General features: G+C 34.5%; 1 protein-coding gene across 4 annotated transcripts in view; it reads left to right on the top strand.

Annotated features, from left to right (window-relative positions):
• The window catches only part of SCFD1 (sec1 family domain containing 1), a 107,129-nt gene that overhangs the window by 12,865 nt on the left and 77,809 nt on the right, over window positions 1-16,455 (top strand). For all 4 annotated transcript variants that reach the window (XM_019009843.4, XM_019009844.2, XM_055361353.2 and 1 more), the window contains 5 exons: window positions 3,132-3,254; window positions 4,784-4,871; window positions 8,327-8,416; window positions 14,525-14,580; window positions 15,562-15,647. In XM_019009843.4, the coding sequence (XP_018865388.1) occupies window positions 3,132-3,254; window positions 4,784-4,871; window positions 8,327-8,416; window positions 14,525-14,580; window positions 15,562-15,647 (443 nt within the window). The remainder of the gene's footprint in view (window positions 1-3,131; window positions 3,255-4,783; window positions 4,872-8,326; window positions 8,417-14,524; window positions 14,581-15,561; window positions 15,648-16,455) is intronic.

Here is a 16,455-nt window from a genome sequence, read left to right as displayed (position 1 = left end):
ATTCTTTTAGCAAGGAAAAGGAGAAAAGTAGATATTGGATAGGTAAGTAACAGTGTCTTCCACAAGTCACAGCATCTTTGTTATTGACTGTTGAATCAAATTGCTATTTAAATTGTTAGTGAAGTTTGCAAATTTTGTGTCCTGTGTAGCTTTATGATGCCCAGCTTTCTCTTTTACCCTGCGTAAACTCAAGTATGCTATTCATGAAAGAGGTACCACTTGCAATCTCTTCTTCTTTCATTTTTTAAATAACACCTTTATTGAAATTATAATTTACATACCATACAATTCACCTATTTAAGGAGCACAAGTGTATGGTTCATTGGTTTTTAATATAGTCACAGAGTTTTGCAACCATCACCACAGTCAATTTTAGAACATTGTCATTACCTCAGAAAGAAACCTGGTACCATTTATCACATCCTCAACCCTCCCCCATCCTCTTCCATCCCTAAGCTACCTTCTGTTTCTGTATATTTGCCTACTCTGACCATTACATATGAATGAAATCCTATAATATGTGGTCTTTTTGTATATGGCTGATTTCTCTTAGCATAATGTTTCCAAGGTTCATCCATATTGTAGCATGAATTGGTACCTTATTCCTTTTCGTGGCTGAATATATTCCATTGTATGGATGTACCAAATTTTATTCATCCATTTACCACTTGGTGGACATTTGGATTGTTTCTACCTTTTGGCTATTAATAATGGTGCCATAAATATTCATGTGCAGGTTTCTCTGTGGACATGTTTTCAATTCTCTTGTGGCCATAAACACATAGGAATAAAATTGCATGGTCAAGTGATAACTCTATGTTTACCTTTTTAGTAATAGACTGTTTTGCAAAGTGTGGTTGCACCATTTTATAGTCCCACCAGTAGTGTGTGAGGGTTCTGATTTCTCCAGATCCTTGCTGAACACTTACTATCCGATATTTTTATTGTAGCCATCCTAATAGGTTTGAAGTGGCATCTCATTATAGTTTTGATTTGCATTTCTATAATTAATGATATTAAGCATCTTTTAACATGCTTATTGGCCATTTGTATGTCTTTCTAGAAATATCTATTCAGATCATTCACCCAGTTTTTAATTGGGTTGTCTTTTTATTGTTGAGTTGATAGAATTCTTTTTCTGTTTTGGATACTAGACACTCACAAGTTTATGACTTGTAAATATTTTCTCCCAGTCTATGGGTTATCTTTTCATTCTCTGGATAATGTCCTTTGAAGCACAAACATTTTTGATTTTGATGAAGCCCAGTTTATCGGTTTTTTTTTTCTTGAGTTGCTTATGCTTTTGGTGTCATATTTAGGAAACCATTCCAGATTCTTGTGTTTTCTTCTAAGAATTTTATAGTTTCGGCTCTTACCTGTAGGTCTTGATTCCCCTTTGCATTATTTTTGTATATGGTGGGATGTAGGTGTCCAACTTTATTCTTTTGCATGTGGCTATCCAGTTGTCCCAGCATAATTTATTAAAGAGACTATTCTTTCCCTAGTGAATGGTCTTGGCAGCCTTGTCAAAAATCAGCTGACCACAGATATCTTGTTTGATTTCTGAACTCTCAGTTCTATTGCATTGATATCTATGTCTTTCTTTATGCCTGTACCACACAGTGTTGATATCTCTTGCTTGATAGCAAGTTTTGAAATTGAGAAGTTGTGTCCTCCAACTTTGTACTTTTTTTCAGACTGTTTTGGCTTTTCTTGAATTTCCAAATTACAATTAGCTTGTCATAAGTTTTGTGCTTCTTTTGTTAAATTTATTCTTTCATGTGTTTAATGCTTATTATGAATGGAATTCTTAATTCCATTTTTAGGATTCTTCATTGCAATTGTATAAAAATTCAATTGATTTTTATGTATTTATCTTGTATCCTGCAATCTTGCTGAACTTATATGTCCTTTTGAAATGTATGCATCATTCTTTGACCACTTCCTTACTGTCTGGCACAATAAGATGTTCCAATATAGCCTAGGATTTTACTTTCTCTGTCTCAGCCCAGGATTCAGACATTTTTCTAAGGAGCTCTGGTTGCTTTCTATAAAGAATGGTATTTAGGAATCAGGATCTAGGCATTAGGTATATTCATTGTGACTAGAGTGTCACTGTTCTTAGGTCCTCTCAATGGAAAAAGTTAGGAAATTATGTATTTATACATACACTTTTATATCTATATTTATTTCTACAATTCTCCCTCTCTTCTCCTCACGTATCCAGATAAACAGATAACCTCCAAAACTGTTTCAGCTCAGCAACACAGGATTCACTCTAGCGTTTCCCTTTTCTCTTTACAAATTTGTAACTCCTTTCTCAGAGTGAAAAACATGGTTCCCAGTATCGTGAACATATTACGTATTTCTCAATCCTCATACATAAATAATCTCTTGACCTTGATTGAACCACTACCCTGATCACCTTCCTCACAAAGCTCCAACCCCTCAATGTTTCACATTTTAACATCGCTGAAATCAGGTGCATCTTAAAATTGATCATGTCACAAAATTTTATTGGCATCATTAATTCTTAGTGTTACATAAAATGATGGTTCTTGTTACAGTCAGTGACATCTTAGATTTGAGGAAGTATGGTTATTTCGATATCTATTTGCTAAAAGTATAAGAAGATAAGTAAATTTGACTTAAGAATTTGCATAACTTAAATTGCACTACTTTTGAGCAGTTGAAAAGAAATACCTCTAGAATTGGTAATTGGATTTACAACTTGTCTGTGTGCAATGAAGGATTTGTTGTGTCATCACATGTCCAGAACAGTTGAAGATCGTGTCTGCCAAATATAACAAGCATTTTACTATATTAGTGGACCATATCTGGATATTTTAAGAAGAATGCAGATAGGCTGTGTGAAAGCAGTTTGTACTGTATTGTAATTAATAAGATTTTGTTGATAATATAATTTTATTACTTTATTAAGAAACATTTTAGTTACATCTGATAACCAGATAACCAGTACTACTTCAAAGGTTTTTTCTCTTGGGATACTTTTTTTGATTGTCATTTAAATATCCTGTCTTTTAGATATAACTTTGCCTTATAGTAGTTGAAACATATGTATTCATGGTCTTCTTTATCCTATAAGAATAAAGTTTTCATTGTATTGATAGGATCTTCGAAATCAACTATATGAATCATATTATTTAAATTTTATTTCTGCTATTTCAAGAAGTAAACTGGAAGATATTGCAAATGCAGCGTTAGCAGCTAGTGCAGTAACACAAGTAGCCAAGGTAAGAGAGTTTGGTGGGTTGATGACATTTTGTCAATGTAAAATTTAACACTGTTCTGAAACCCGTAGTTGGCGTAGATATCTATTTGACAGATGACCAGAACGACAGAAGTGTTTAGGCTCAATACTCTTATAAAGAGTTCTGATAATATAAATTATCTTCAAGTTGAACTAGGCAAAATAAGCCAAACTAAAGGAACCTATTATTTAATGAATTTGAAAGACAGAAATAAAAAGCAGAATGAGTTTTGCTTTAGTCTGTGATTTGTATAATATTTTTAGGTCAACCCAGAAATCATTTGACAGTTGTATTGTCATAAACTGTATTGAAAGTATGTTGACATTGTTTTATCTGTAATCATTATAATCATCATACTATTTCCAGATCTTTTTTTTACTTAGGAAAGAGGATCCAAAGTGCCCGTGTTGCATATTGAGATCCAAAGTGCCTCTGTTGCATATTAAGAGAAAAAGAACCCATGACAGGCCCACAATTCTACATCATAGTGACTTTTTAGTCAGGTTCAGCTTCAGTTATAAATCAATTTGTAAAATATATTTCAGGTTATAATCCTGTAATGCTCTGTGTTTCTTGAATTTGGACAAGATATGCATTGAAGTTCCAGACAACTATCTAGGACAAATAAAAGACTAAACAACCATGCATATACTTTCTATTCTTTTTCTACTGATAGATTTTTCATTCTTAGATTTAAATAGACCACTAATATTTCTGATTAGTTTTTGAGGCTTATGCCTTTAATCTTTGTGCTCAAAATTTATTAACTTCACATTAAATAATGGGAACAACTTTTGTTTTCTTTCTTGTTTTGTTTTGGGACAGTGTCTCGCTCGCCCAGGCTGGAATGCAGTGGTGCAATCACTGCTTGCTGCAGTCTTCAGCTCCTGGGCTCGTACCACCCCACCCAGCTAATTTTTTTAATATGTTGCCCAGGTCTCAAACTTCTGGCCTCAAACAGTCCTCCCACCTCAGCCTCCCAAAGCTCTGGGATTACAGGTGCAAGCCACCTCGCTCAGCCTTAATTTGGTTAACTAAATTCAGTGTATTTCAAATAGTTCTCTTAATTTTTCTCCTACTCTGCACTTCCAAAGAACTGGCATAATTTTTTCCCACTTTATTAGAAAAGTTCTTGGTGTAAAACAATTACTGTGACTTTTTTAGGAAAATGTGATGAAAATGATTGTTAAAATTGTATGTTTTCTTCAAAATTGATATCCATTCCCATCACAACCACAATTTAAGTTCTTGTATCTGCTTAAATTTTGTTTTCTGAAAATGTTACTCTCCTCCTTCATATTTATTGCCCAAAGGCTTGTTTTTATTGCCTTAACTTACTCTTTACTCCTCATTCTTGTTCAATTAGGCTGTTACACAGTACAATTTTTAGTTATTGAATGTAATTAGGATTTTTTTTCATTTCTACCATTGGTAGGTTAGAGCAAACTAAATTTACTTTCAATATGGCTATATTGTAAGATTGATTTGTAAACCTTTTCTTTTGTTTCTAGGTTTTTGACCAATATCTCAATTTTATTACTTTGGAAGATGATATGTTTGTATTATGTAATCAAAATAAGGAGCTTGTTTCATATCGTGGTATGTAAAAATAGAAATGTTGCAATTCTTTGTTAACAAAATGAATGGTATACTGTAAGAAAAAAAGTGAATATGTTTAATGGACTTCAAAACCAGCTGGTTTACAGCAGTAGAGCTATAGAAGCTTTTTAAAAGCACACAGAGAAAACAAGGCTCAGACTGAATTTTATTACATTTAAACGTTTAATAAACCTGTTTTGTAAACTCAAAGAAGTACCAGTTCTCTGACCTTTTCTATACCCCCACAGCAACTTGCATGAATGGTTCACTCATGGCAAGTAAGACAATATTTTAGTAGCAGATTTCAAATTTATCATCTAGTGCTTTGATCTTGGACAAGAACAAGTTAGCTTGCTTCTCTGTGCTTATAAAACACTGGAACCAGATGATAAGCTCCCTGAGAGAAAAGAATGAATCTTTTGGTTTCATTGAGCTCTAGAGCATCTGTTCTTGTGGAAATTCCTAAAAGGATATAAGTATTTGCTCAATTGTTCATGTGAGAGATTTTTGACAATGGTTATTATTCACAGAAATCTATTTACAGTTGCATTTTAAATGAATTAGCAACTTATTTAGGTTACATATTTTAAAACCTAGTTTTCCTTAAGCCTTTAAATTGAATATGAATTGTGTTATATTGTTTATAAATCTGGTAAAGTAAAAACAAGCATCTTTACTTTATTCTTGATGGATTAACTCATATTGAACAGATTAAATTCTCCTAATCAGTCCCCTTTAACAAGTTTAATCAGAAAAATTGGTGTGTTGAATTCGCTTAAACATTTTAAATTTTATTAATAAATTCAGAATATTAAGTGGTTTTTTTTTAGGTACTGTACTTCATATACCAGACCAGACAAGTTTATAATTCTAACAAGCAAAATCTGCCCAAGTGTTTAAATAATTCTGTAAAAATAATTAAATTTGTAATGAGTGTAAAATTTGCTAAATATTCGTATACTTATAAGTTTAATTACATTTTTTGTACCTGCCAGCTTTTTTGAAAGATCACATGTTTGAGATTAATTACAAATTTCAAAGTGTAATCACATGGCTAATCACCCAGATTCTCAATAATGATAATAGTAATAGCTTGCTCTATGCCAATCAGTGTTTTAAGCATGTTACAATATGAGCTAATTTACTCCTTAGAGTAACTTTATGAAGTAGAAATTATTTCCATTTTCAAGATGAGAAAACAGACATAGCTGTAAGTAACTTGATGAGGAAATGGTAGAGCCAGCTTACTAAACACAGGCAGTCTCACTCCAGAGATAACATTCCTTATCATTATGTAATCATATACCTAATTGTCTCAAATGGTACAATGCTTTAAAAAATTTTAAACAAATATTCCTAAATATGACTATATTAATAGCATGGTATTGATTTGCAAATATTTTTCATTCTAAACTTTCCATGGATTGGGAGCAAGGAGATTTATTATCTCAGTCAAACTAAGGCTGCTATCTTAGACAAAGCAACTGTTATCTCAAGTTGAGGTTATTGATTAGCAGTTTATGACTGTTAGGTCATAAACATAAAAGTTAGGGTTACTTTTCATTCAGAGATGTGGAACTAGGATATAGGACCCAAGGGCTGGATGCTTCCATGTAGATTTTTCTAGTGCCAGTAATTAACAAAAATGTACAAGTGATTTAACTAAAAGGTTTGAAGTGTCTACAGATCACTTGTGCCACTGATTAATAAAATGAATTGGGTATGTTTCCTTGAATTGATATTCCCTGAATTCACATAATGCAAATTGTATTCTTTATGATATTGATTTCATCTGATTGAAATAGATGGTATTTGCAACACCTGAGTAATGGCCCATTTCCTTCTTTTAGATTCTGTGTTGCCTGATTGAATTCTTTTATTATGTGTTCTCTGGGTGGGCCACGCTTTCTGTAGATACTTGGAGATATCCAGTTGAATTCTGCTTTCCTCTTATAGTAACCACAAGTGGTATTAAATTTTATATGTGTTTTCACTTTCAGGATATTGGGACATTAAAAATACTTTGTAGATAATAGTTTAGACACTGATCTTTCAACATATAGTTATTGATCTACTTCATCAGACACTGGGCCTTGATATTGTGAGAGGAAGATAAGTAAGTCAAGGTCTTTGTCAAAGACAGTCTACTCAACAATGTTTCTTAAAGTGTAGCCCCAAGGCCTATTTGCATTAGAATTGCCTGAGGTGCTTGTCAAAATTATAGGTTGTTCCCCGCCGCCCCGAGACAGAGTCTCTCTCTGTCGCCCAGGCTGGAGTGCAGTGGTATGATCTCAGCTCACTGCAACCTCTGTCTCCCAGTTTCAAGCAATCCTCCTGCCTCAGCCTCCCAAGTAGCTGGGATTACAGGTGTGTGCCACCACACCTGGCTAGTTTTTGTATTTTTAGTAGAGATGGGGTTTCACCGTGTTAGCCAGGCTAGTCTCAAACTCCTAACCTTAGGTGATCTGCCCCCTCAGCCTCCCAGAGTGCTGAGATTACAGGTGTGAGCCACTACACCCAGCCTCAAAATTATAGGTTTTTTAGAATTATTCATATCCATACAGAATCCCTAAAGGAAAGGGATAAGAATCTTTAATTTTTAAAAACGTCCAGAGAATTTTTCCCCATATTCCCTGGGTGATTCTTATACTCAGTAAAGTTTGGGAACTACTTATATACACTCTTGTAGATTAGAAGAGAAATTTATATAACTTAATATAAAGAAAATGATATGCAATGTTGGTTGTGCTGTAATTTATTTGCATTTCCTTTTCTGGCTGTAGCTGGGTAACAGAATCAGTAGTTTCTTGAGGCCATCTAGTGTTTATGAATAAAACTATGGAATATGATATTTATTTTCCTTCTTGGCAAAAATTTTGTAAGTTTACATCGTGGGGTTGTTTTTCTTAGTAGTAGTCTCCTAATGTCTGATATTAAGGTAGTTTGTTGTGGTTATTTATTTATTTTTCTCTTTGAGGTGGTATAATTTTTAACAGATATTTATTCATTTAAAAGAAGTTTAAAGCAGGCAGGGTGTGGTGGCTCATGCCTATAATTCCAGCCCTTTGGGAGGCCAAGGTAGGAGGATCGCTTGAGCCCAGGAGTTCAAGACCAGCCTGGGCAACATAGGGAGACCCATCTCTACAAAAAAAATTGTTTAATTAGCAGGGCGTGGTGGCATGTGCCTGTGGTCCCAGCTATTCTGAAGGCTGAGATGGGAGGATCACTTGAGCCCAGGAGGTTGAGGCTGCAGTAAGCCGTGATCATGTCTCTGCACTTCCTCCTGGGTGACAGAGCAAGATCCTGTCTGAAAAAAAAAAAAATTAAAACCAAAAAATTTCACTTGCTGAGTTTTATTATATGTCAATTAAGAATTTAGTAATAATTTTAGGAGTTTTAGAAAGATGAGGCATAAGTTTGGGTCAACTTTTTCTCCTTTTCCTATGTCATTTTAGCCATTAACAGGCCAGATATCACAGACACGGAAATGGAAACTGTTATGGACACTATAGTTGACAGCCTCTTTTGCTTTTTTGTTACTCTGGGTAAGTTTTCCAGTCTTTCAGGTTATTCTTCAAAGTAAATTATTTAACAAGTAATTTTAATGTATTACACTGTAATGTGATTCGTTCTCACTTACCTGGATCTCTAGAGGTTCTCGAGTGGAGTAAAATATATATTCAATAGTATATAAAAACAATTCTTCCAATAACTTGATGTGGTTCTCTTAACATTTAACAGATCTATTGAGTTGTCATTTTAGATGTCTTTGGTAGTTATAATTTTCTACCATATTATTTGAATGGCTTGGTGGTGACTTCACCTATGTGCCTGTTAATTTTCTTTTAATATTTCATTATGAAAAATTTCAAACACATTTCTAAATAGAGAAATAAATGTTTGGTAACTATTAAGTTCAGATGCCCAAGGCTCCAGAAAACATTATGTATGTAATACTAATCTACCTATACCTTCAAATTTTATTTTTAATTTTTTTTTATTTTCAACTTTTATTTTAGGTTTGGGGGATACATGTGCAAGTTTGTTACATGGGTAAATTGCGTGTCACTGGGGTTTGGTGTACAAATGAATTCGTCACCCAGGCCATGGGCATGGTACCTGATAGGGAGTTTTTTGACCCTCATCCTCTATGCTCAGGTAGACCCCAATATCTATTATTCTCATCTTTGTGTCTTTTCTTTTTGTTTAGCTCCCACTTACAAGTGAGAACATAGGGTGTTTTGTTTTGTTTCTGTTAATTCCCTTAGAATAATGACCTCCAGCTATATCTATGTTGCTGCAAAGCATATGATTTCACTCTTTTTTTATGGCTCTATAAGTATTCCATGATGTATGTGTATCACAAATTGTTTATCCAGTCCACCCTTGATAGGCATCTAGGTTGATTCCATGTCTTTGCTATTGTGAATATTACAGCAATGAACATATGGGTAGATGTGTCTTTTTCGTAGAATGAGTTATATTCTTTTGGCTGTATACCCAGTAATGGGATTGCTGAGTCGAATGGTAGTTCTGTTTTAAGTTCTTTGAGAAGCCTCCAAATTGCTTTCCATAGTGGCTGGACTAATTTACATTCCCACCAACAGCACAGCGTATAAGTGTTCCCTTTCCTCTGCAACCTCACCAACATCTGTTATTTTTTGACTTTTTAATAATAGACATTCTGACTGGTGTGAGATGGTATCTCATTGTGGTTTTGATTTGCATTTCTCTAATGATTAGTGATGTTGAGCATTTTTTCATATGCTTGCTGGCCACGTATGTCCTTTTGTTTTTCTTGAGAAGTGTCTCTTCATGTCCTTTGCCCATTTTTAATGGGGTTGTTTTTGCTTGTCAATTTGTTTAAGTTCCTTATAAATTCTGTTGGATGCATAGTTCGCAAATATTTTTTCCCATTCTGTAGGTTGTCCATTCACTTTGCTGATTGTTTTGCTGTGCAGAAGCTCTTTAGTTTAATTAGGTCCAATTTGTCTGTTTTTGTTTTTCTGGTGGTTGTTTTTGGAGACTTCAGCATGAAATCTTTGCCAAGGCCTGTGTTCAGAATGTTGTCTAGGTTTTCTTCTAGGATTTTTATAGTTTGAGGTCTTACATTTAAGTCTTTAATCCATTTTGAGTTTATTTTTGTATATGGTGAAAGAAAGGGGTTCAGTTTTAATCTCCTGCATATAGCTAGCCAGTTATCCCAGCACCACTTACTGAATAGGGAGTTCTTTCCCTATTGCTTGTTATTATCAACATTGTCGAAGATCAGATGGTTGTAGGTATGTGGCTTTATTTCTGGGTTCTCTAACCTGTTCCATTGGTCCATGTGTCTGTTTTTGTACCATGCTGTTTTGGTTACTACAGTAAAAGCCGTGTAGTAGTATACTTCGAAGTCAGGTTGTGTAATGCTCCCAGCTTTGTTATTTTTGCTTAGATTTGCTTTGGCTATTCAGGCTCTTTTTTGGTTCTGTATGACTTTTAGAAAAGTTTTTTCTAATTCTGTGAAAACTGGCATTGGTAGTTTGGTAGGAATAGCACTGAATTTGTAAATTGCTTTGGCAGTGTGGCCATTTTAATATTGAGTCTTCTTATCCATGAACGTGGAACGTTTTTCCATTTGTTTGTGTCATCTCTGATTTCTTTTTGTTTCGTAATTCTTGTTGTAGAGCTCTCTCACCTCCCTAATTAGCTGTATTCCTAGGTATTTTCTTCTTTTTGTGGCTATTGTGAATGGGATTGCATTTTTGATTTGGCTCTCAGCTTGGATATTATTGGTGTATAGAAATGCTCCTGGTTTTTGTACATTGACTTTTGCATCCTGAAACTTTACTGAAGCTGCTTATTAGTTCTGGGAGCCTTTGGGCAGAGAGTATGGAATTTGTGAGGTATAAGATCATATAACCTGCAAAGAGATAGTATGACTTCCTCTCTTCCTATTAGGATGCCTTTTATTTCTTTCTCTTGCCTGATTGCTTTGGCTACGACTTCCAGTACTATGTTAAATGGGAATGGGTGTCCGTGTCTTATTCAAGTTCTCAGGGGGAATGCATACAGCTTTTGCCCATTTATTATGACATTGGCTGTGTGTTTGTCATAGATTACTCTTATTATTTTGAGGTATGTTTCTTCATTGCCTAATTTGTTGAGGGTTTTTTTTTGTTTTTGTTTTAGATGAAGTCTTGCTCTGTCGCTAGGCTGGAGTGCAGTGGCACAACCTCAGCTCACTGCAACCTCCACCTCCTGGATTCAAGCAATTCTGCCTCAGCCTCCCGAGTAGCTGGGACTACAGGCACATGCCACCATGCCCAGCTAATTTTTCTATTTTTACTAGAGATGGGGTTTCACCATGTTGGTCAGGATGGTCTCAATCTCTTGACCTCGTGATCCACCTGCCTCGGCCTCCCAAAGTGCTGGAATTACAGGCGTGAGCCACCACGCCCAGCTGAGGGTTTTTTAAATGAAGTGATGGTGAATTTTTTCAAAAGCCTTTTCTGTGTCTGTTGAGATGATCATATGGTTTTTGTTTTTAGTTCTTTTTATGTAATGAATCACATTTTCTGATTTACATGTGTTGAATCAACCTTGCATCCTGGGAATAAAGCATACTGGATCGTGGTGGATTCATTTTTTTGGATTCAGTTTGCTAATATTCTGTTGAAGATTTTTGCACCTGTATTCATCAGGGGTATCAGACTGAAGTTTTATTTTTTTGTTGTGTCTCTGCTAGGTTTTGGCATGAGAATGATACTGGCCTCATTGAATGAGTTAGGGAAGAGTCCCTCCTCCTCAATTTTTTGGAATAATATTAGTAGTATTGGTGCCAGCTCTTCTTTGTATATCTGTTAGAATTTGGCTGTGAATCCATCTGGTCCAGGGCTTTTTTTGGTTCATAGGTTTTTTATTACTGATTCAGTTTTGGAATTTGTTATTCCAGAACTTCAGTTTCTTCCTTGTTAAACCTTGGCAGGTTCTATGTTTCCAGAAATTTACTCATTTCTGTTAGGTTTTCTAGTTTGTGTTCATAGGGGTGTTTGTAATAGTCTCTGAGGGTTTTTTATATTTCTGTGAGGTCGATAATAATGTTACCCTTGTCATTTCTCATTGTGTTTATTTGGATCGTCTCTTTTTTTCTTTGTTGACCTAACTAGTGGTCTACCTATCTTGTTTATTCTTTCAAAGAAACAACTTCTGGTTTCCTTGATTCAAAATGTAAAGCACTGATGTAGATTGTCTAAAATTGTGTTTAGTATCTAATATGTGACTTTGTGCTGTACTATCACTAATGGATCAGTTTAAAAGCCTAATTGCAATTTTAATTTTTTAGACACTTAAAACCTTTTTGTTAAAATGATTCTCACACTAGATTAATAAAATATGTCACACAAAAAAAGAGCTACCATGTATAGTCTTAAGATTTAGACAAATGTTTAGACATGTAGAGAATTTATATGCAAATTGTATGGCTCCCTCCTTTCAGGGATTTTTTTTTTCCCTTAATTTCCAGCCCTGAGCTCCAATGTTTGATTCTTCAGCTTAGTAATTTTCCTGTTTTCTGCTTGAGTTCTTTCTCCTGTGTGCCATGTAATGTGTCAGGTACCCTCAGGAGAAAAGCTGGTTAAAAATATATATTACCTTATGTGATTCTCTTCTTTCAAGAGTTAACCCCTCCAGTTTCTGCCTGCCTTGAACTGCTTTCATTGCCCTCATATGGTTCGTTGTTGTTGTTGTTGTTGTTTTATATATAAAGAAAGTACACGTATACAACTTTTAGTGTTAAACAGACATAATTTTCTTTCTATTTTGTCACCCCACACGGTCTGTAAAATTTTGCCAAATGCTAGGGAGGTTGCACTGCAACCTCTGCCTCCCAGGTTCAAGCGATTCTCCTGCCTCAGCCTCCTGAGTAGCTGGGATTATAGGCATGCTCTACCACGCCTGGCTAATTTTTGTATTTTTAGCAGAGACGGGGTTTCACCATGTTGGCCAGGCTGGTCTCGAACTCCTGACCTCAGGTGATCCGCCCGCCTCAGCCTCCCAAAGTGCTGGGATTACAGGCATGAGCCACCATGCCCGGCCAGTGATTTATTTTTCAAAGGAGAAATTGAAATTATTGCCAATCTGACATAGAAGGATGTCAACACTAAATTGTTACATGGGGAAAAACAAGTTTTAGAACAGTATATATACTATCGTATTTTTGTTTTTTTACATATACACACAGACTTAGTAGATTATATGTAGAAAACAACATGGAAGCATCCATTTCTAATTCTAATGGGGGTTGTGAGGGCTGGAATCAAGAGGGTTAAGTTTATCCATTTCTAATGTTAATTTAAATTTTTTATTACAAACATTTATAACTTTTGCCATCAAAAGAAAACACAGGTTTGAAAAATTTGCTATTTTGTGTTTTTACTTTTGCAATTGATTGAGTATATTCATATTTCCTATAGAATCTAAAAAGTGACAATTTGAGCATATAAATATTACAGTGTTCTCAGTTTGTCTTATGAGACTTTCAGTGCAGTTGGACTTTTTTTCTATTTAGGATTTCAACCTATATGAATAATGTGTTTTCTATTATTTAAATTGGTATTTTAAAAAAACTACAATTTTTTATTGTCAATTTGTAAAATAAACAAAAACTAGCAGTCCCCAAACTGCTAAATTAGCTAAGCTCTTTTCGTTCTTTTCTTTTAAGTCAAATTAATGTGAATCCTGTGAGTAGAGTAAGCTTATGTATTGAAACTGCCTAGACCAGGTGCAGAGGCTCACACTTGTTATCCCAGCACTTTAGGTGGTTGAGGTAGCAGGATCACTTGAGCTCAGACCAGCCTGGACAGCATAGTGAAACTTTGTCTACAACCTTTCGAGTAGCTGGGAGCACAGGCACACACCACCATGCCCAGCAAATTTTTTGCAATTTTTGTAGAGACAGAGTTTTGCCAAATTAGCCAGGCTTGGTGGCCTGTGCCTGCAGTCCCAGCTACTCAGGAGGCTGAGGTGGGAGGATGGTTTGAGCCCAGCAGGTCAAGGCTAGCCATGACTGCACCACTACACTCCAGCCTCCTAGCCTGGGTGACAGAGTGACACCCCGTCTCAAAAAAAAAAAAAGGAAAGAAAAACTGCCCATAGGGGATCAAAATACTGATTTAGTCAATCCTTTGGAAAAAATGCAGTCACACTGATTGGTCAGCTCCATATAAAAATAGTTTTCTTCTGACTCCCTGTTGTTTTCTTTATTAATGGGAAGGTTCATTTCTGAAACTTGTTTTTACCCTTGAAATTATAAATCCTTTCATGTGAGCTTGTGAGGGAAATTATAAATCCTTTTATGTGTGCTTGTCGGGCGAGGGTTGAAAAATTACCTTTTGAGTACAGTGTTCACTGTTCGGGTGATGGGTGCACTAAAAGCCCAGACGTCACCACTATGCAATATATGCATGTAAGAAGGCTGTACTTGTACCCCCTAAATATATTTTTTAATTTTTTAAAAATTAAAAAAATATGGAAAAATAAATACGTAAAATCGTGTATAACGTGAAATTGTATGTATCTATCACATGTGTTATTTTTGATGCTGATGTATTTTATAAGTATCTATTTTAATTAAGAGCCAAGATCATTTCTAACATTTATTGTTAAAATAGGTGCTGTTCCTATAATCAGATGTTCAAGAGGAACAGCAGCAGAAATGGTAGCAGTGGTAAGTTCATGCGGATATCACGTGGAGATAAATAACATTGTGTGAATTGTTTTCCCACAAGTAACGCAACTGTTTTGTTAATATTTAAATATATGATTGCTTGGTTGTAGGTACCAATAGCAAATATTTTTATTTTATTACATTGAGATTGCACCAAAGATAAAAAGTAATCATTTACTTCCACACGAGAAAGTAAAATTATTTACTCCAGTGTGCTATTCCAGTCCTATTTCTTTTTTTAAAACTAAAATGTACATTCCTCATTCAACCTTGTCTCTCCAAGCAGTATTTTACACTTATTTGATCCCCCAGATTACTTAATATTTAACTTCATTTAGCAAATATTACTAATCATAACCATTTTTAAAATGAAGTGCTTTTTGCTATCCCACTATATTGAAGTAAAATATTAAGTATAAAGTAGGTGTTCATAAATTTGCTTTAAAGATTAAGAAATGAGTAAGGGATTAGAGAAATTATAGAATTACTGAAAAAGAAGGAGGTATTTTGGAACTTTATTAGCCCAAGTGAATTACTGACTGGTGGAAGACTGCCTTCTTTCATATATTCCATTTCTCTTCTGAGGCTTCTTGTACCCACCACTACTTTGTTCACTCCTACCCACCCAAGTCAACGTTTTCTCCATATAGACACCTTCCTTGATAAAACAGTCATGCTTAGGAAAAGAGTGTGCATCATTACTGCAAAGCGTTTCCCATAGCCAAAGTAAAATTAGTCAATGAAAGGTTCTTCTTAGTGACATCAGGCCCGACTCACAGTGGAAAAGGCACTGATCTTTGTTAAGTCCAAGTTATGATGATATGGAAGTGGTAAGACGGAGCTAAAATATTTAGGTATTAGATTTGCTATTTGTAAAGAAATTCCAGGTTTCTTGGTTATGAAACTAAAAACACATTTTGAATTAACCTCCATAAAGTTATATGAAACTGTTAAGAGTTAATCTAAAATTTTATTTTTCAGAAACTTGACAAGAAACTTCGAGAAAATCTAAGAGATGCAAGAAACAGTCTTTTTACAGGTGATACACTTGGAGCTGGCCAATTCAGGTATTACTGTTATTAAATACACTTGTAAGACTTTAAAATATTTGTAGAGTTTTTTTGTTACTTTTCTTGGCTGATAGAATATCCTTGTAATTGAAATTTGTTTCTTTTTAATGAGCTAATCAGGATCAAGGTTTTGACTCATATTGTTCTTAAAATACAAGTGGAATATTTTATTCAATTTACCTTTTGGTAAAAATTTCTAAGCATTTTATCATCTATAAGAAAAATTTTTCTGTGTATAAGGCTTTGAAGGTCAGAAGCCATTTTCTTTCAATTATCATTAAACCGCTTGGTTATTTTTCAGAGTGAAAAACTTGTGATACTTATATCTGTTTCTACCTTTATTAATCTGATTTCCATTTTATACTTAAATATTAATAGCCTAAACTTGAAAAACATTTTATTATTGTTAGCATTTCTAGCATAAATAATGCCAATGTTTTTGGCTGCTTATTATTGAATAGAAATACTAAAAAACCCTATACATTATAGTATATTTAACTTTTGATTGTTAATAGTAATGGAGTAAAGAAGTAAAGAAACCCACTCAAATGGCTGAGAATTGTTTAAAGAAGAGATTATATTCTGGAAAATTAATTCTTAACCGCAGTTTAGATGAATTAATAAATAAAGCCCAAAATAAACAGATGCCCAGAGAAATAACTGCCCACTAGAAATAATAGTTTCATAATAACTTTCTATAGACTTCATCTCAAGTCAATTTGGTGTCTCCTACAGCCTTATAAACTGCCTGTATAATTGGGAGTTCACACTAACACTGTGTTTCAATTGTTTGGTTAACTGTCTC

This window comes from Gorilla gorilla, chromosome 15 (genome assembly GCF_029281585.2).
Source record: "Gorilla gorilla gorilla isolate KB3781 chromosome 15, NHGRI_mGorGor1-v2.1_pri, whole genome shotgun sequence".
Lineage (NCBI taxonomy): Eukaryota > Metazoa > Chordata > Mammalia > Primates > Hominidae > Gorilla > Gorilla gorilla.
Note: the sequence above shows the minus strand (reverse complement) of the source record. Positions and strands in the feature narration are given on the sequence as shown.